Here is a 19,854-nt window from a genome sequence, read left to right as displayed (position 1 = left end):
AAACATGGAGCCAGTTTAGTTTACTGTCTGCCTCACCTGAAGGCGGTAAGTTCATTTTCTTATTCTGTGGTACTTTTGGGGGAAAAAAAAAAAAATCCTGGAACATCTGAGAAGCAGGGCATACAGTTGCTTTAAGAAGAAATACGTTCCCCCTCTTTTCTGCTTTTCCAAAAAAGTGTTAATTGCATTGTAGGAACTGGCTTTTCCTCATAGCGAAAAACTGAAGGGAAGGGAGGTTGTGGCACCTGTCATCACCAAGGAGATAAGTCTTATATGTTTGAAATGACAGGGCTGTCTTTTAGGGATGTTTTGTTCATACTAAAACAAGGAAATGTCTTCCATGTCGTTGGTGCCAGTGTGAAGGTTTCCTTGCCAACGAACCTTTTTTGAAAGTATAAGGAAAGATATGTGTGTGAGCTTTTCAAATAATTTCTGGTTTTTTTTTTTTTTTTATCGTCCCCCTTTTTTTTCATAATGAATAATTGGAAACGATTTAACAGGAGCAGTTAGTAATTCCAAAAGTTCAAGTATCAAAGGTAAATATTTGAGTAATGAATTATTTTGCCATTCTTAAGACGAAAAAAGAAAAAGGCAAAAGCTCCACGCTTATGAACGCACTGGCTTTGTGTAATGCTTTTATGCATTAATCATTACAATTAATAATATTCTCTCTAAAGTCTCATGGTGTGCTATTATGTTTTGCATCTTTCCTTAGCAAAGTGATGTGTAGTTTTTACATACGTGTATATTTATAACTTACAATTACATCTTATATCAAGGAAACTTATTTTCCCAGAAATGCCTTAACCTGAACTAACATATTTTCACGTAGACATCTAAAACTGCTCTACATACTAATGGCATGCGAACTCCTCATGGAACGCTAATCATTTTACAGATTTAGTTTTGGTCTATAATGCTTTGTTAAAGCATCGTGGATGTGGCTTCCGTTTTTAAATGGAAATATTTAATGAACAACTGAGGAAGCTGTTTGGAATTACTTGCCTTCTTTTGCCCTCTGGCCTGCTTTTTGCCATTTCATTACTAATGAAAAGCCTCATAGAGAGGTAGGTAAAGTACAAGAAAACAGGGAAAATCCAGATGGTCCAACTGTAAACTCTTCATAGGTCTGGTAAGTAAATTTGATCAGGGAGAAAGTGATTGCAAACTATGGTCCTGGTTAAAGAAACATCTTTTTAATGAATTAAGGGATTTGTTTATCACTATGACCCCTGATTCCCGAATACATGCTAAATAGAGAATTGAAAGGAAGAATAATTCGATTTGTGATGCCCAAAATCAACTACCAGAAGAAAGCCATAGGATAACACAAAGTCAAGCCAGTGGCCTAATGTGCCAGCTGACCAGGTACCAGGGTAAGGAAAAGCCCTCTTATTAGTGGCAACTTTTGCTCCTGTTGATGGGATCCCTCTGTTTTCATACGGTTGATATCACCAACTAGCTGAAGGCTGGCTGTCAAGGCAGAAAAAGAAGAGAGCTATATATACCCTAATTAGGAGGAGTACAGCCATTGGAAGGATTGTTGATTCTGAGTGTTTTAAATAAGTAATTGGCAGACAAGGGAATTTGAAAAAAAAGAATGAGAAAAATGTCCGTTTGAACATTAACCAGATTAAAAGTGTGAGTGATATGAGTGAGACACGGGTTTCTCAAATCCTACACCTAGATGATCCACCTATTTTAGGACCAGATCCAGTACCCTTTAAACTGCAATACCACTGAAGAAGTGACTGCCCATAAACCCTGGTGTTGCTTGTCACTAGAGTCATCTTGCTTCACTTAAACCCAGCTATTATCAGAGGATTCACGGCCTTTAAATGTGTTTCTGTTTTGGTTTTGTGTGTGTGTGCTGATGTATTATTCTCGGTTGTGCTGAGATGTAGAAATGCCATAGGAAAGTGTCAAGTGATCTGCTGACAGAAAAGATCATTCCCAAGACCACTTCTTTGAAACTCTTCTTTGCACTGAGCATTATGCCATTTCTTTGATCTTCTTGGCTTCAAAACAAATTAGACCAAGGCCCCAGTTTCATAGGCAGATGTTTTGGGTTCCTGGTTTAAGCCTTAGAAGATCTAAGACTGAAAAAAATGAGGCATACTAACGTATTTATGGCTCTCTCCTTAGGATATAATCACCAACAGATGAGCGAAGGTCAAAGGCAGAAGTCTTCTGAATTTTACAGCCGTACAGCATCTGAATCAAATGTCTACTTGAACAGTTTCCACTACCCAGATCACAGCTACAAGGACCAGGCCTTTGATACTCTGAGCCTAGACAGCTCTGACAGCATGGAGACAAGCATCTCTGCCTGCTCACCTGACAATATCTCTAGGTAAGATGTATTCCTGGGGAAGGTTTCTGGTTTGGAAAAGCACCTGTCAGTTTCAAAAAGTAAAGCCATCAATTTGGGGCCATGTATATGTACAAGCCCAAATATCTGAAACATAAAGACTCTACAGTAGAGAAGAGGGTTGGGTGTCATGGTGGTCTTTGAAAATAGTTTCTTTGTATCCTGTGTGACTGAGCCAGTCACACACCATCTAATCCATTTTCTCCTTTACTCTATTCTTTACGCGTATACTGCGCTTCAAAATGGATTTGCCTCTGTTGGTTGACTCCACCTTCATTAGGACTACTTTTGATTCAGTAAAGAAGTAATTTCCAGCAACAGAGTAAGAATTTGAAGGATATCTTACCCTTATGTTTTGTTGAAAGGAAGGCATTAGCTGTTCTGCATATTAAAATTTTGTAAGGATTTAACCATTCACATTCGTGTTCATACTTTGAGGCAAGCAAAGGTGGTCTTAGGGGATTATGGCCAAAGGTGCATCTAAAATATGGATCTAGTCAGAGCGCTCCTTCAAAAGCTTGTGATGGGGACTTCCCTGGTGGCACACTGGTTAAGAATCTGCCTGCCAATGCAGGGGACACGGGTTCGAGCCCTGGTCTGGGAAGATGCCACATGCTGCGGAGCAGCTAAGCCCGTGCGCCACAATCACTGAAGCGCCTAGAGCCCATGTTCTGCAACAAGAGAAGCCACCGCAGTGAGAAACCCGTGCATCACAACGAAGAGTAGCCCCCGCTCGCCACAACTAGAGAAAGCCCGCGCATAGCAACGAAGGCCCAACGCAGCCAAATATTAATTAATTAATTGAAAAAAAAAAAAAGCTTGTGATGGTGCCCTACTACCTTTTTTTTTTTTTAATTTGCGATACGCGGGGCTCTCACTGTTGTGGCCTCTCCCGTTGCGGAGCACAGGTTCCAGACGCGCAGGCTCAGCGGCCATGGCTCACGGGCCCAGCCGCTCCGCGGCATGTGGGACCTTCCCGGACCAGAGCACGAACCCGTGTCCCCTGCATCGGCTGGCGGACTCTCAACCACTGCGCCACCAGGGAAGCCCTGCCCTACTACCTTTTGAATAAAGTCAGACCCCAGAGCCTGGCATTCTAGATCCAGCCCAACTCCCCATTCATTCTCTCTTCCTGATACACCTCCCAGAGTTTCTTATTCATTGAGAGGGCGAAGAATTGTCAGATCTCTGTGCCTTTGACCATATTGGTTCTAGCCTTGGGATCATGTAATCTGTTCTTTCTTTTATTTATATGCTCATTCATTCCACAAATCCTTATAGAATATTCTACAGTTAACAGTGAGCCGGAGTCGGCTCAAACTGGCTGGCAAGAGCCAGAGGTGCACATCTCCTCCTAACTCTGTGATCAGTGATGTCATGTTGGTGGCTTGAAATTGGCCACGGTGGGAGTATTTACTCCATATAAATAGACATTTGCTGCATATCAGGGGTTTTGTTTTTCTCCAGAGAGCTAGTTTACCAGCACACCACTATCTAGAGTCAATTCATCCTCTCATTTGTTTATTCCCTCAACCTGTACTTACTGAGCATTGAGAGTGTCTGACATTGCAAAATGTCTTTACCTTCCCCCAACCCCTCCCATTTTAGCCTGGAGAAAGTCTTCTCATCCTTTAAGCTGAAACTTAAGTTGGAAACTCATGAGAATTTCTCCTTTCAGGGCATTTTTCTTTCATGTTTCCATGGAACTTGATACTTTTTCCTATTATATCACTGATCACATTGCAGCATACAGTTTTTTTCTTCAATAATTCATTGGTACATTCCTCAGTGTCAAGGAGGATGTCTAATTATCTTTTGGTTTCCACATTCAGCAGAGATCTGGGCACACAGTAGGCATTCAGTAAGTGTCGGCTGAATAAATACCTCGGGATATTTGATTTTTTTCTTTGTTTGATCTATTTCAATTGGCTGAGAACCATTATGAGTTCAACCCCCCAAGCATCCAATATTTAATCAATATTCATTGAGCAATTATGTGTCTCAAGTGAAAATGTCTAGTTGAATGATGGCCTTCAAAAAAACTTTCCTCTATTGCAATGAAGCCACAGGCTGGGACAGGAGCTTTGGGGGCTCGACCTGACAACTGCTGTGCTACTGCGAGCAGATCACAGAACTCTCTCGGTCCTGATTTGCTCATCTGCTAAGTGGAGGATTGTTTCTTGAATGCAAGAGGATGATGGATTTTTAAATATTTGGGTGGAAAATTACCATCGTGTATATAGAATTTCTTTCTTCACAAAGGTTTGAATCATTTGCTCCTTACCCCCGCCCCCCAAAAAAGGAGTGACAGAGACAGAGGGAAAGTAATATCAGCAAGGTATACTTAGCTTTGGGTTAGTGTCTCATAAATGAAAAGAATATGAGAGACCTCAATCTAACCAGATATTATAGCCAGGAAATCTGGGGAGCAGAAGAAAAGAAGAAAAGGATAGAGGCTACAGTTTGTGGTAAATAAAATATAGTGTATTTTAATTCTGGCATCATAATGTTTGAAATATTGATATTACTGGATATATCCTGTCAGAGAAGGAAAGGAGTCCCTTGGGAAAAACACTAAAGCAACCTTGAGAATTATAGGTATTTCTCCTTGTTACAAGGGAAAACTTAATTTAATTTAAATTTAAGTAGGGAGTTATATAATAATAAATAATAAAGCTAATATTTTGCTGCCATTATTTTTTAATGTCAGAAGGGTTAGTATCTCACTTCATTCAATATTAGAAGATACGGTATCTCACTTTTTTTTTTTTTTTTTTTTTTTTTGGCGGCACGCGGGCCTCTCACTGTTGTGGCCTCTCCTGTTGCGGAGCACAGGCTCCGGACGCGCAGGCTCAGCGGCCATGGCTCACGGGCCCAGCCGCTCCGCGGCATGTGAGATCCTCCCGGACCGGGGCACGAACCCGTGTCCCCTGCATCGGCAGGCGGACCCTCAACCACTGCGCCACCAGGGAAGCCCGGTATCTCACTTTTTAAAAAATGAAAGACACTTGAGTGTGTGGAACAATTGGGCATCAAACCATCCATCTCTTGCTCTGAAGGAGCTCTCCTAATACCCGCTGCTCCCAGGAGGATGTCAAAGAGTCATGCAGGATTGCTTGGAGCTGATGTTCTCAGGACAGAAAGCCTAGAACTTTGAGTACTCGTTCGTAAATGCCAGTAAACCCACCAATTAAATGTGTTACTTTTGAATAACAGGACACAAACAAAAGTCAGCAACACGGCAACTATTGTATAATGATGATGGGAGGAATAAAAGTTGACGGTGCAGCCGTTTCATTTCCAAGTATAGGGATCTCAGAGGGGTTTCTTAGGCACTCTGCACTTTTGCAAGGTGTTATTTTGAAAACATCAGATTACTTTCCCAAATAATTGTGAACATTTTAAAGCAGTATTCCTGTGGTGAACTCCTGATAGCTTGACCATTCTTTTGGTCTATTTTTGAGCCATCTTTAATAAATAAATACACTCTATATTATAGTTTTCCTATCTTGGTGGCTTTTTCTGCTCCATTTTCTGCCCCCTGCCTCTTCATCCCCACCAAAAACTGAAAGTAAATATGCATCCCTTCAAATGATCACTCCTCAAACCCCATCTCTCATATTTAAAGGTGGTAACAGCAGCAGTGCAGCAGTGAGTACAGGAAATTACCTTAAAGGGAGGCACTTCAGTTAGATTTACCAAGCATTAGAAGTTTAGGTCTAGAGACTTAAGCACAGTGGCCACCAAAATCTTAATTTAATTTTATTTGTTCAACTACTTACTTTTTCTTTAAATGGTTTCCAAAGGTAGAAAATGAGAATTGACTCCACTAAATGTGCCACATTAAGAGGATAGCATTATTGCAGAGTGATCATTCCTGGAAGGTAGCTACATGTGGCCATGATCATTTTCCATAGTTACTTCGCAGAGAACTGACCCAGTGCTGCTAGCAGTCATAGATAACTAACCAATCACCATGGTCAGAAATTACTAATAGTATTTATTTAAATATGCTGTCAGATTCTCTGAATGTCAAAAAATTGAAGCCAAAGTAGAAGATGCCTACAAAAGGTCTAGTATAAATAAAAGGGACAGAGAGAGAAAAAACAAACAAACAAACAAGCATTTCTCTTCTGTGCCGCCATCTACCTAAAAAAAATTCATGCTGCCCTAAGATAAGCTTGTACCTATTTTTATGAAGGAAAATGATGTGATAAACATCAGGAAAATGGTAATAGGGAACTAATGTTTGGCATGTATAGTATGACAGCACATCCTAAATGGGAACTTTTTGCAGACAGGTAGAAAAAGAACTAAAAATTTTTCTCTTTTTTTAGATTTTTAAAAAATTATGTATTAAAATATCCTGAAATTATACACATTTTAAAGAGGTAATTCCATGCTGAAGTTCTAGCAACATAAACTTAGTCTTGTGGTTTATTATGTCACAAAAAACCATTGGTAGAATTACCAAATTACTCAGAGTTGTGGGTACCTTTGCCTTACACTTTTTGTTGAGACATCATTTTCGTGTCCAGCAGAAAGTTCTTTGAGTCAGACAGTGTTTTTGCTTTTTCAACATCATTACTTACACTGTACACAAATATAAAGCTAAGAAAACAGGTCTTGGGTCTTAGAAAACAGCAGCTGAAGGTCAATTCTGCATAAAGTCTGTTTTCTGCTAAAATTATTGAATGAGCTCATAGAGTGTAGTGTTCTGAATACCACCTAAAATTATATGTTCTTATTACTATTGCTAATAAGCCCTGACATTGTGTTCATGCTTTAAGAAAATGTTAAGGAAGTTGATCTCTCATTATAGTTATTACCCACCAGCAGTGTGTGTGTGGAGCGGGGACAAGACTGGGTATGGGGTTGAGGGCATCCAAGGCTGAGCTTGGTTTTAAGAGATACATCAACCAGAATTTCAGATACTTCTAACCCCTTCGTTTCAGGCAAAGGTTTGTATTCTGCTTTCTACCCTAGATAGTCAACACCCAGTGTTTGCATTTTATTCTAGGGAATTCTTTCAGAAGAGATACTGAAAACCAGAGGATTTCAGAGGAGGGCAGACAGCTGTCAAAGAGACCAGATAGTCTAATCTTTTTGAATAGAGAAAGATTAGACATTTTATAAGGAGTAATAATTTGCTTAACCTGAAAAAATGCTTGAGATAATGAATTGAAAATAAATATTCTGGGACACTGGCTTTTCATTTAGTGGCAACATTGGTATGCTGAAGGCAGTCTTGGAAAAGTTGTATGTTTTTATGGAGAATTTTGTTTTGCGTTTTGCTTATTTATTTGTTTGTTGTATGACAATGTTCTTGTTTGCTTTTTTTCCTTCCTTTTTCTGTTTTTGCCTTTGCCCCTAAAGTGAATATTCTAAAAAGCAAATTCAAATTTTGCTGAAAGCTATTATTCAGCACTGAAAACTAAATCTGCTATTTAGATTCCTGTACCCTTGACTGAAGTTTCATTTTTCTTTATGAATATGGGTTTTTACCAAAGTTGGTCACATAAAAAAGGTAATCTTCAGTTGATAAAATAGAATATGGCTAAGCAGAGAAAGGAGGCAAAACTAGTCATCTTTTTTTTTTTTTTTTTTGCGGTACGCGGGCCTCTCACTGTTGTGGCCTCTCCCGCTGCGGAGCACAGGCTCCGGCTGCGCAGGCTCAGCGGCCATGGCTCACGGGCCCAGCCACTCCGCGGCATGCGGGATCTTCCCGGACCGGGGCATGAACCCGTGTCCCCTGCATCGGCAGGCGGACTCCCAACCACTGTGCCACCAGGGAAGCCCAAAACTAGTCATCTTTATACCATTAATGACCAAGTGATTCAGTATTATTCAGTATCATACAGTAATTACATACGAGATCAGAAATGTGCCTGCCTTCTGAAGGTCAGAATTTGGAGCAATGGGAGGAAGCATTGCTCCTCTTGTAATTTAGGTGGGCTGGAGAAACCAATGATGAGTGTCTTGTGCTACAGGTAATGCATTACAAAGTGTATCTTCAGTGACTTCAGACTCTCCCTTGGCATGACAGGTGCTAGCCAAATGGCATTTCATTTGTTCCATGCCATTGTATTGACAAGTCTTCACCCTAAATTTCTATAGCAATTGCTTTTGCTTTTCACTGCAGGTGCAGTTCTGATCCCCCCAAAAGTATCAGGTAGTGGCAACACAGTATCATAGAGCAGCAATAATTTTGCTGAATAAAAGTGGTTTACATGTCAAGGAAATATTAAATCAATAGCAAAAGTGTAGCTATAGAGAACAAGTAGGTGTCCATGGATAAAAATTAATTATTTTTTAACAAAATAACCAAAGTAGCCCTTAAAGTATATAAAATATAATTTTTTTACTGCCTCCATAGTTTTGTCTTCTCCAGAATGGCATATAGTTGGAGTAATAAAGTATTTAGCTTTTCAGATTGGCTTCTTTCACTTAGTAATATGCATGTATAGTTTCTCCATGTCTTTCCATGGCTTGATAGCTCGTTTCTTTTTAGTACTGAATAATATTCCATAGCCTGGATGTAGTACGGTTTATTTATTCATTTACCAACTAAAGGATATCTTAGTTGCTTCCAAGTTTGGGCATTTATGAATAAAGCTGCTATAAACATGTGTGCACAGTACTGATTTTAAGATAAACCATATGTCCTACATTACTGTGGTCATGTTTCTCTTCAAAAGAACTCTTAGCCCTCAAACATCCTAGGTTTGAGTTGATCAACAATATGATTTAGGGAGACTATACTAATGATCATCTTATTCATTTTTATATGAATTAATTTTTATATGAATGTGTGTAGCCAACATGAACCCCTACTGTGTGCCAGGCTTTATGCTATGGAGGATACAGGCACAGAAGCCTCTCTATAGCCAAGAGAGTCTAGAAAAGAAGATACATTTAAGTGACTAGGCAAATAAATATGCATGAGAAATAGCATTGGTTCTCCATGGCTGGAACATCCAAATAAATAAGTTTTGACTTAGGCCATGGTCCTTTTTTTCCAGAATAGTCAAATAAAATGTAAACAAGGGAAAAATAATATATTTTGTTTAATGTTATACATTTCTAAGTTCTTCTCCTTCTCTGTTAGTTATCCTATCTGGTCTTGCAGCTTTTACTCCCTTTGGTTTTTTCCCTCATGTGTTTATGTGATGTCTTTCTCAAGACGCATTACTTTTGAAGCTCTTGAATCCCTTCATGCGGTTTCCTCGTTCATACGGTGGATGGGCTTTATTGGCAAAACTGGCCACTACCCTTCTATCGCACCTGTAAGAGAATTCATTTTTTTAACTGGCCATCTTAGATCACCATTTAAGAAATAAAATGTCCACAAGCAAAAAGGCATAACAAAAAAGTAGCTGGTGATACATGATCCCGAACCAAATAAAGTGACTTCCAAATTTAGGGGTCATCTACATAGAACTTTGGGGAGAGTGTTGTTGGTCTGGCATCCCTGAATAATTAAACTAACGGGAAGACTTCCCGCAAGCCAAAATTTTTAGACTTTGGAGGAAACATTTTGAGAACACAGTTTGTAGGAGTTGGTTTTGGTTTATTTATGAGTAAAGCACTTTATTTGGTATAATTTTCCTCGCCTATGTTTTATCTCTTAAAACTGAGGTAAGTTAAGTTTCACCTACAGTTTTCAGAGTTGAATTGACTTGCCTCTTCAGACCAGTGATTCTTGTAAGTAACATCCTTTAAATTGTATTGGATCTTGTCGTGTGTGTGTGTGTGTGTGTGTGTGTGTGTGTGTGTGTGTGTGTTTGAAGAGACCTCAGTAAGAAGCAGCATTCTTGAAAGGCTTTTGTGTTTTCTTCAGTGCCAGCACTTCAAATATTGCCCGAATAGAAGAAATGGAGAGACTTCTGAAGCAGGCTCATGCAGAGAAGACCAGGCTTCTTGAATCCAGGGTAGGCCTAATATCTTTCATGTAGTAGTTCAAGATGCCCTGCACTTGACACTGGGAAACTGTTTTCAGGCCTCAGTAAGCAGCGTGATCTTGGAGTAGTCACTCCACCTTTCTTGGCCTCATTTCCTTTTTTTTTTTTTTGGCCATGCCACATGGCTTGTGGGATCTTAGTTCCCTGGCCAGGGATTGAACCCCAGGTCCTCGGCAGTGAAAGCAAAGAGTCCTAACCACTGGACTGCCAGGGAATTCCCACTGGCCCCATTTTCCTTTCTGAGAAGTGAGGGCGTTAGAGAGATGTTCTCTACGGCTCTTTACTGCACTACCATTTTTCATAATGTAAAATGTATATTGTGTGGACATAAACTGAAATGAATGCTTTGTATTACATTTTCCCTTCAATGGCGCCTTTGTTTGCCTGCCGGGGAACAGGAGGAATGGCAGGTCTTTACGCATTCTCTCTGCCTTGCCAGTTCGTGGTAAAGACACTATTGTAATATTAAAACTCCCATGTTATTGTGACTGTATTTCAAGCCAGAATCTGAACTTCCTTAGGAATTCCCCAAATGCCTTTGCATCCTGCCTGAAAGGGCACCTCCTTTCCTCTTCTAACTTCCCTGGGCACTTCCTCTGTGACCGTCGGCCAGGAAGCCACAGAGCAACAACAGGAATTGGAAGGACCTACGGCCATCAAAGAAAGGCCAAAAGTTGTGACTGGTGTTGGGTCACAGTTAGTGAGCCTTTTTTATATTAAAAATGGAGAGTTTTTAATATATGGGGTCATTAGTATGAAATGACTGAATAGAGTCACAAGCTGTGTTTCACTTAATATTTCATTTTTAATTAAATGTAGTGGTTGCATTTCTGCACAGGATGCTTTTGAAAGTTCTGTGAATGGTGATTACGGGTGTTTTAGTCTTAGATATATACTGGGCTATAAAATCAGGAATTGTATAGTGAGAATTATTTGTTTTCGTATTGGAATCATTCAAGTATAACCAGTATGTCTGAAAATTTTTTCTGCATAATGATATTTAGGAACGGGAAATGGAAGCCAAGAAACGAGCTCTGGAAGAAGAAAAACGACGCCGAGAACTCCTGGAAAAACGATTGCAGGAAGAAACCAGCCAGAGGCAGAAGTTAATTGAAAAGGAAGTAAAAATAAGGGAGAAACAAAGGGCACAGGTTGGTTGGTCAATCTGGATGGATTGGAGTAGGTTGCCCCCTGGTGGTCGTTTTTCAGAAGACGGTCATGCTATGTCTGAGAATGCCTTTGGTTGTGCTGCCTATTAGCCCTTGACCTGTAATGGCTGAGAGAAAGATGTGCATTAATGGACAAAAAAAAATGTGTGTTTATTTCAAAACCCACTGGGAACTACTAACAAAATGATATTTTTCTTTAGTTATATGTGGCACATTTTGATTGGAGAGACACTTTTTCTTCTACTCATTTTTTTGTAGTATATTTAAAAGGAGAATGTCTTCTTGAGCAGCTTTGAAAATGCAGCTGGATTCATTACTGAAAACAAATACAACACCCAAACTAAGTTGAGAAAGAGAAGGGATTCTATTAAGACATCTTTTGGAAGCAAACACTCCAGAACAGGATACTTTTACCAGCCCGGTTTTTAGGTGGTGGTGTTCATGTTCTGGGTTTTTTTTTTTCCTAACCACTGTGTTGTCACACGTTTCCCCTTTGCTGCATCAGTCCACACACATGTGCACAGGATTCCTGAACTCAAGCAAAACTCAGGAAAACCATCCACTTTGTTTGACTTCCTATCTCAGTCAGTAGAGTCTGAATCTCTGTTCTTGTCACTAGAACTGCTTACATAATGTATGTTTCCTGAGAAACTAAAATAAAATTTTAAGTGCTATGTAATTTAAAGTTCAAATCAGTTTTACCAAAGCTTACTAGACTTCATGGAAAAAGGTACCAATTCCCTTATTCCTCACAGTTGCTGGCAGTCTGAAGTACAACAGTTGGAGACTCGCCTTAAGGCCTCATGTGCTTCGAGGGCTCAGTAAATCTGTGGCATCTGTCTAACGTCAAAGTACCACAAAATCAAAGGCAAAATAAAGGCAAAATACAAAGTAAAACTTGTTCATTTTATTTCATTATGCCAAACCTCTGTCACATTTTGATTTAGTGTAAAGGTCATCCATGCCTGTTTTATATCTGAAGCCAAAACCAAAAGGCACAATTCTATTTTAATCCCAATTATAACTTTTGCTTCCAAGTGTATGATTAGGTTATTTTCCCCCAGGGCAAAGGGGTGGGGTTATTTAACAGGATAAAATAAAAGACTATTTTAGAAATACTACCCGTGGCAATATGTGCTTCCTAGATTCGATGAACCTCTACTCCGGCCATAGTAAAATAAAAGACATCTATGTACATCTCTTCAGTGTCTCGTCCTGGACAGTTCATTGGGTACAGCTTTGATTCCACTTCTTACCTTATTTTAGCTTCACTTTTCAAAACATCCATCTCTGCCTTCAATTTCTATCACAGGGTGTATGCAAGCCGACATGTACATACATCCTCGGGGGCTGGACTTACTAAATAATGTTCAGTCAATTGTGTCATGTCTGCGGTTATTTAAGGAGAACTATTGTTGAGTTGTGGCAGGGAGAACTCCTGGATACGTTACAGAGGAGGAGGCCTCATCTGTAAGGAGCAGCCCAGATAACTTCATGCCTTATTTCCCTGTGTTTTTAAGTGCTAAGTACCTCTGTTAAAGCTAAGGTAAATGACATGTTTCCATTTTCTCATCTGGCCATTTCAAGGAATAGAATCTGTTGGCCTGAGTTTATCCACATTTTCCCCCCCATACCATAGCATCCTTCTTAAAATGCCATTCTCTTTTTAGATTCCAAATGACAATGTTTAGCTTAAGTTCTCATAATCACATGGACATTTTAACACTTAGGCTTTTCAGTTCACTTTCACTTCTAAACATCTGTGACCTAAAACAAAACAAATAATTAGCTATAGATGAGATGGGCTTGTGCTTTTCCAGGCTCGACCTCTGACCCGTTATCTGCCTATCCGGAAGGAAGACTTTGATTTGCGCAGCCACGTGGAGACTGCTGGCCACAATATTGATACCTGTTATCATGTGTCAATCACAGAGAAGACCTGCAGAGGATTCCTCATCAAAATGGGTGGAAAAATTAAAACTTGGAAAAAACGTTGGTTTGTTTTTGATCGGAACAAGCGCACCTTCTCTTATTATGCAGGTGGGTGATAAAAAAAATCTGAGTGATATATTCAAATCAGGAATTCTCTGTTAAAGAACAAAGGCAATGAAATTCAGAATAAATAATTAGAGTGATAAGTAATAGAATTAATGGCAATATTAGCTTGATAGATGTATATTATTTTCTATTCAGATTATATGGTCCACCTGATATGAATTTCCTCTAGAAATAATAAAAGTTATGTTATTTAAAAAGTGTGAGTCTATTCTAGTTCTGAAATAAGCTCAAGCCCAAATAAATATTAAATGGAATTTAGTTTTTAGACCAAAATATTATCTTTTAAACCGCGAAATCAGAAAAAAAAGGTTTCTATTTATTTCTCTATGGTCATATGCTCTAAAGTCACACACAATTAGGCAGCTTAACTGACAGTCATTCAACTGTACTTTATATACTAGAATGACAATTTCAGCACAGAGAGTGAAGCTTATCAGTGAACTAGTGAATAAGTAAGTATTTATTAAGTGACCGGAATATTTTTGAATTCTTTAAATGATGGATTATGAGAACAATACCCTACTGAATCTTCTATAAATACAGGAGTATTTGTGTAACCGGTTTACTTATTAAGAAGCCCCTTATTTACACGTAGATCACATATGAAATATGTCCATTAGCAGCATAAGAATAGCTCTGCCCTCTTTTCAACTGCTGAGTAAGAGGAGAATCAGACTAGAGGTTATGAAGAGACCCTGCCTTGGGGTGACTGTATCAGCATTTATGAGCATTGTTGGGAATTGTTACCAAGTGTATCAAGGTAATAAAAAATAACAGTCCAGTCATTTAAACTGTAGTGTGAGGTCAGGGTATGTTTATGAATAGGGGTGTGAGCAACCAAGAAGCATGTGGAAGAAAGGAAACAGTGGCAATGGAGCCCCAGAATCGGGGTGAGGAAAGGGCAGGGGGTACATGCCTTTCAGTTAGGGGCTCTTTGGGTGGGGTTCCAGTTGCTACAGGGGCAAGTGGCCTGAAGTAAATGGTCTACTAACCCTCACAGGTTGCCTCTCTTGGGCTTTCTGACCTTGGGTTTTATAAGAATCCAGAGACAGTCTCTTTAGTTAATACAATAGAAAAGATGCCTATGTAATAAATGCCAATTTAGTGTCTGCAAAATGCATAAACAAAACTTTGCTACATGCTAGTCTCCAAAGACAATCTCAGCCAGAATTTTCCAAAAATAAAATTTTAAAATAACTCAGACAAAACAGCTTCACTCTTTTCTGCTCCTTTTCTCTGGGATTTGTATTTCATTCCTTAGCTTGTATTTTTCAGATTCTTCCTCATATCTGAAGTCCCCTACAAACAAAAGTTTTCTTCCCCAGTTTTCTGCCTGCTTTGAAACACTGACAAGGTTTACTTTTATCTCCAGATTTTTTTTTACCTCTGTTTCCAAAAAACAAAGTATTATTGTTTTCCCATGAATTCATTATTGCAGGACCTTTTCCACCAAATGTTTGAGAGACACATTGACCTCCTCTTTCACAGAAACTGGTGGAAACCCACCAAACATGGTATTAATTAAAACAGAGTTTCCCTAGGAACTAAGTCTATATAATGAAAGTAAGTCTCTTCCCATCACAAAAGTTCTACCTTTTCTAACACTGTTAAGCCTGAAATATCCTTTCAGACTTTCTCCATTCCTTTTCATGTATGTTTCAGTCCATATAGGTATTCTTTCTTCTTTAATACAGTTAGGACCAAATCATTCACTCTGTTCATACCTTTCTTCACATAACAGTATTTCAAGATTTTTCTCTTTGAGCACTTGCAGATTTACCTCAGTCTTTTCAGTGGCTGTGTAGACTGCAGTGTACGGCTGGTCTAGCATTAGATCAGTTCCCTATTAAAGCTCCAGCAGATCTTTTGCAGCTAGTGCTCTAACGAACCCAAATACACGTGCACGTGCATGAGTAGGTCTTGTACGATACAGTTTTAGAAGCAGAATTGCTGAGTAAGAATTCTGGCATTTTTCATTGTGTATGTTTGACCAAATTGACTTCCCAAAAGAGACTTTCTCATTTGCATTTCCACCAACAGGGTATGATAGAGTCTCTTTCTCTGTATCCTCATCCATCATTTTGAGATTCTTTAATGTGCTTGCATGTGTTATCATCCCTGCAGAGTTTAAGTTACAAAATGTCTCAAGAACATATTGGTGTTATTAGGCACCACAGAGTGATGCTGTTTGGTCGGTGGTTTGGTTGTTTGTTTTTGTTTCGTTTTATGCTCTGTTTGGTTTTTATGGCAAATCTGATGAAATCTTTGGAAGCGGTTTGGAAAACGCTGCAATGAAAGGACATTAAATTATTGACATGAAACTCTGTTGAGAACAGGATAAAATATCAAGTATACTAGACAAGAAATTTGATAGGAAAGAAACATAAGTAGAATCTTATTTTAAATTAGAAATCAAAAAACACACTTGTTACAAATTTCATGGCAACAGAGCTGCATGTTAATATTTTCATTACAACTACTATCTTGGAGAATGTGGGGAAATAATTTATCTTGATGTCAATGGTGTTTACACTTTGTGTGCTAACCTGACAGTCAGTATTCTGGGTTACCTTTTGACTGCTAATTTGTGAAGAGCCTTGAGTAAAGTCACTTGGTCTCTTTTGTTTAGGGTTGCTAATTCCAACCTTTTTTTTTTTCTTTTTTCAGGATAGAGTGTGGCTAATGTACTAACCTAGGTTATCTTAATTAATCTTAGATAATTTAAATGCTAGATAAATATTTTAATGATGATAGTTATAATGAAATTATAATTTTTCCTGTCCATCAGTGGTGATACAGTATTTGTTTTAACACTCATCTACCATTGCAGACAAGCATGAAGCTAAATTAAAAGGAGTAATATACTTTCAAGCCATTGAAGAAGTCTATTATGATCACCTCAAGAATGCTAATAAGGTAAACATTGAATTTCAGATTCCTATGATTTGAATGCATAATTAAGTAGGGGAAAAGGTATTTTTTTGAATTCTAATTAATTTCGATTTGTTATTCTGACATAATGGGTAGATATGATCAGAATGGTGCTGGAAAAGTAAACATGGAAGTAAAGTAATTAGTGCAGCTGATCTTTTTGTGAAAAAATAAATCATGACAAAATGAGAAAATATTCTGGATATATTGGTTTGGGAGACCCTGCCAAGTAACTCTTTGCTAGGCTTCTAAGAAGGAGCTACTACCTACTTACGAGGAAGATCATAAGGAAACATCTTAGTAAGGCTAAGAATAACATTTATTGAGCTATTTTTAGAGCACCCACTATCAGCTAGATACCCTGCTGGAGCTTTTCAAGTAGCTGCTAAAACTACTGGTGAGCTCACTGTGAGAGTTCTTGTGCAGAAAGGCCAGAAATATGGTCAATCTTGAGAAAGGTGTTGAGGGCGAGGGAATAGGTTACATTAGAACAGAAGTAATAGCTACATAGAAGCCTTCACATATCTCTGTGTTATATTTAATGTTATAATTTCAAGATTTTATTTTATGTTCTTTTCCTTTTTTCTTAGAGTCCTAATCCATTACTCACCTTTAGCGTCAAGACGCATGACAGAATCTACTATATGGTGGCCCCATCGCCAGAAGCCATGCGGATCTGGATGGATGTTATAGTTACTGGGGCGGAAGGTTACACTCACTTCTTGTTGTAGTGAACTAACGCAATAGTCCACTTCAGGGCAGACTGCAATAATTTCTTACAAGAATAAAGCCATATTCAACACCAGGTGGAAAGACCCAAGAGACCCATCCCTTTAACTATGGATACTCAGAACTGTTTTCATATAAACAGGAATTCATTTGTAAAAGGGAAAGAAGGGATTTTAATTCAAAGCTTGAGCATAAATAACTCAAAGCTTGATCATAAATAGCAAAGAATTGAAGCACCTAGGAGAAAGAAAACACTATTTTCGTAAATAGCATCACTTACAGGAACATTTCTTATAAATTCTTTTTTATCAATTGTTGATTTTGGTGAAATAAACTAAACCGTTTACAAGTGTCTATATGTACTTGGAAAATATGAAATTATTTTAGCACCCAAATCATTGGCATTGACTTTACTGGTAATCAACTGGCTTTTTTGAAAAAGGAGTATTTTGCTGAATGTTATTTTATAAATATAAGCAAATAAGGGCTTGGAAGGGAATATATTGTACGAGGAGTTTGGCCCTACTTTTAAAGTACTACACCAAAACCAAAGACTTGATATCACCTTTGTTTAACAGTAGTAGTTTCAAGTGATGAACTGCAGTTAGTGTTATTCTACATTTTAAAATGGTACTTGGATGCCAACAAGTGCCCAGGAAGTTGACTTTGAAGAATCACTACCAGCATAAGCTACTGTACATATATAGCAAACTATTCTTTGTAAAAGAAGAACAAAAAGCTGTGTGTTTTCGGAAGAAGCAGTCTTAGACATTCTGTCACATTGGGCAATTTAAAATAAAGAGAATACTTAGGAGCTATTTTGATGAAGATTTCTCCATTCCCAGTACTGAGAATAAAGGCAACCAGTAGCTGATTTTCTTTATATTATCTGATTTCTCTTTGTTGCAGCCTCACATGACGTAACTATGAAATACAGCTGTTTTCACCAAAGAACAGACCAATTAAAATCCTTATTTACAGAAGTATTGTGATTCCATTAAAAGGCAAATGAAGTTCAACTTAATGTACTCTGTAATGTACTATTTTATTATGTATTTTCTTTACAATTAGCCTTTGTTTTTTAGAGTTAAATTAATTTTTGTTGAATGAAATGACTTCAGGAAAGTCCTTTTATAATGATTTTCAAATGCCATTTATCCTGGTTTGTCATGTTGTGTGCGTTTGTAAGTATGAATGTACTCTTTCTACACATTGGCAAAAGAATAGAAGCAGAAAATAATGACATTACTTACTAGAACAAGCGAAATGATTAGATTAGAAGCGTCTGTAAAATCTTTGTCAGGCCTGCCTGGGTACAATTTTTTTTTTTTTTTAATTTGCAGTGGTTTGTATACATGTTGCCAAAAATAAGATTTTGCAACTGGATGACACATGATTTTACTTGAACAGTGAAGGACAAAATCACAATTGCAGAAGACATTTTTATAATCTGTTTTTTCAGAGATCACCCCTAAACCCTGTAATGAGAGTGAAATACAATTGCTAAACTTTTGTTGGTTAATGTAAAGATATAACTTTTCTGAACTGTACTTTACCCTCTTCATAGGATTGTAAAGATATTCTAATCAACTTTATGCCTTGCATGATATAGTAAACCTTTCCAATATGTGTGTTAAAATATGTTGAGTTTGGATTAAAATATTGACCAGATTTCACATTTGAAAATAAACTCATCTCTCATTAGGAAGTCACCCATTGGTTACATGACAGGGGATGGATTAATCAGCAAAAGTCCATTGTAGAATCGACATAAAGGTTGTTGTGTGCTAACATTATGACTTGTAGTTTATAAACTGAAGTAATCAGAAATATCTCTAGACACATTCCTGTTGCTAACAAAATGAGATAACCCCTGAGAAACCTGACATCTTTTTGTCTAATTGCACAGATGCAATTACTACTGGGGATTGAAGGACTGTGTTTACCTATCCTTCTCTCTGATGGGGAAAAAATCATGCAGGTATGAAGTTAAAGTTCTAAGGCTTTACTTGGTGGGGACATCATTTGTTTCCCTGAACAAGGCAGCAGATTTCAGAGGAAGAAACCGCCCTCTACAGTATGTCCTTTCACACCTGTCAATGAAGGCAACATTGATAGTAGGTTAACGGAAACAAATTTGTCTACTTCAGGCCCATTGCTGTCAGTAAAAGCATCTTCACTTGACTCTAGCTACAATTTTTCCTGATTTGTTATACTGATGAAGGTGGATGGAGAAAATGGTCCATGGGTTTACCTGCTTTTTTTGTGCAGTGCCTTTCCCACTATGAGAACAAGTAAGATTTTTTTTTTTCCTGCACATAAAATGAAAGAAGACCTGCAAAAATAAAGGGACAGAACAGGGACAGGAATGATTGGGAATATTTGCAAATATCCAGAACCATAGGGAGAAGTGTTTATTGTTAAGATACAAAGGATGCTGAAGTGATGTGCATTGGGCATCTCCTTAGTGATTTTAGTCACTTTAGAGTCTACAACAGACTTAATGGAGAACTAGCAAAATAGCTCAGCAGCTTTTGGAGAAAGTTGCTAAATCAAGCAGCTGTCAAGGAGGCGTTTCTGGCAATACACCTCTCAAGAAAGAGATCTATTAAGTTTTTATTTATCCAGCTTTTCT

The 19,854-nt window shown here is 38.2% G+C and overlaps 1 protein-coding gene across 9 annotated transcripts in view; it reads left to right on the top strand.

Moving 5' to 3' along the window:
• PHLDB2 (pleckstrin homology like domain family B member 2) overlaps positions 1-19,150 on the top strand; it is a 130,173-nt gene extending 111,023 nt beyond the window's left edge. For all 9 annotated transcript variants that reach the window (XM_049710301.1, XM_049710303.1, XM_049710302.1 and 6 more), the window contains 6 exons: positions 2,146-2,353; positions 10,212-10,302; positions 11,337-11,483; positions 13,322-13,541; positions 16,390-16,475; positions 17,081-19,150. In XM_049710301.1, the coding sequence (XP_049566258.1) occupies positions 2,146-2,353; positions 10,212-10,302; positions 11,337-11,483; positions 13,322-13,541; positions 16,390-16,475; positions 17,081-17,221 (893 nt within the window). In that variant the 3' untranslated portion in view covers positions 17,222-19,150. The remainder of the gene's footprint in view (positions 1-2,145; positions 2,354-10,211; positions 10,303-11,336; positions 11,484-13,321; positions 13,542-16,389; positions 16,476-17,080) is intronic.
• Positions 19,151-19,854: the final 704 nt, after the last annotated feature.

Source organism: Orcinus orca, chromosome 5 (assembly GCF_937001465.1).
Source record: "Orcinus orca chromosome 5, mOrcOrc1.1, whole genome shotgun sequence".
NCBI classification, from domain to species: Eukaryota; Metazoa; Chordata; class Mammalia; order Artiodactyla; family Delphinidae; genus Orcinus; species Orcinus orca.
The sequence above is the reverse complement of the archived record's forward strand: the minus strand, read 5'-3'. Positions and strand labels throughout refer to the sequence as shown.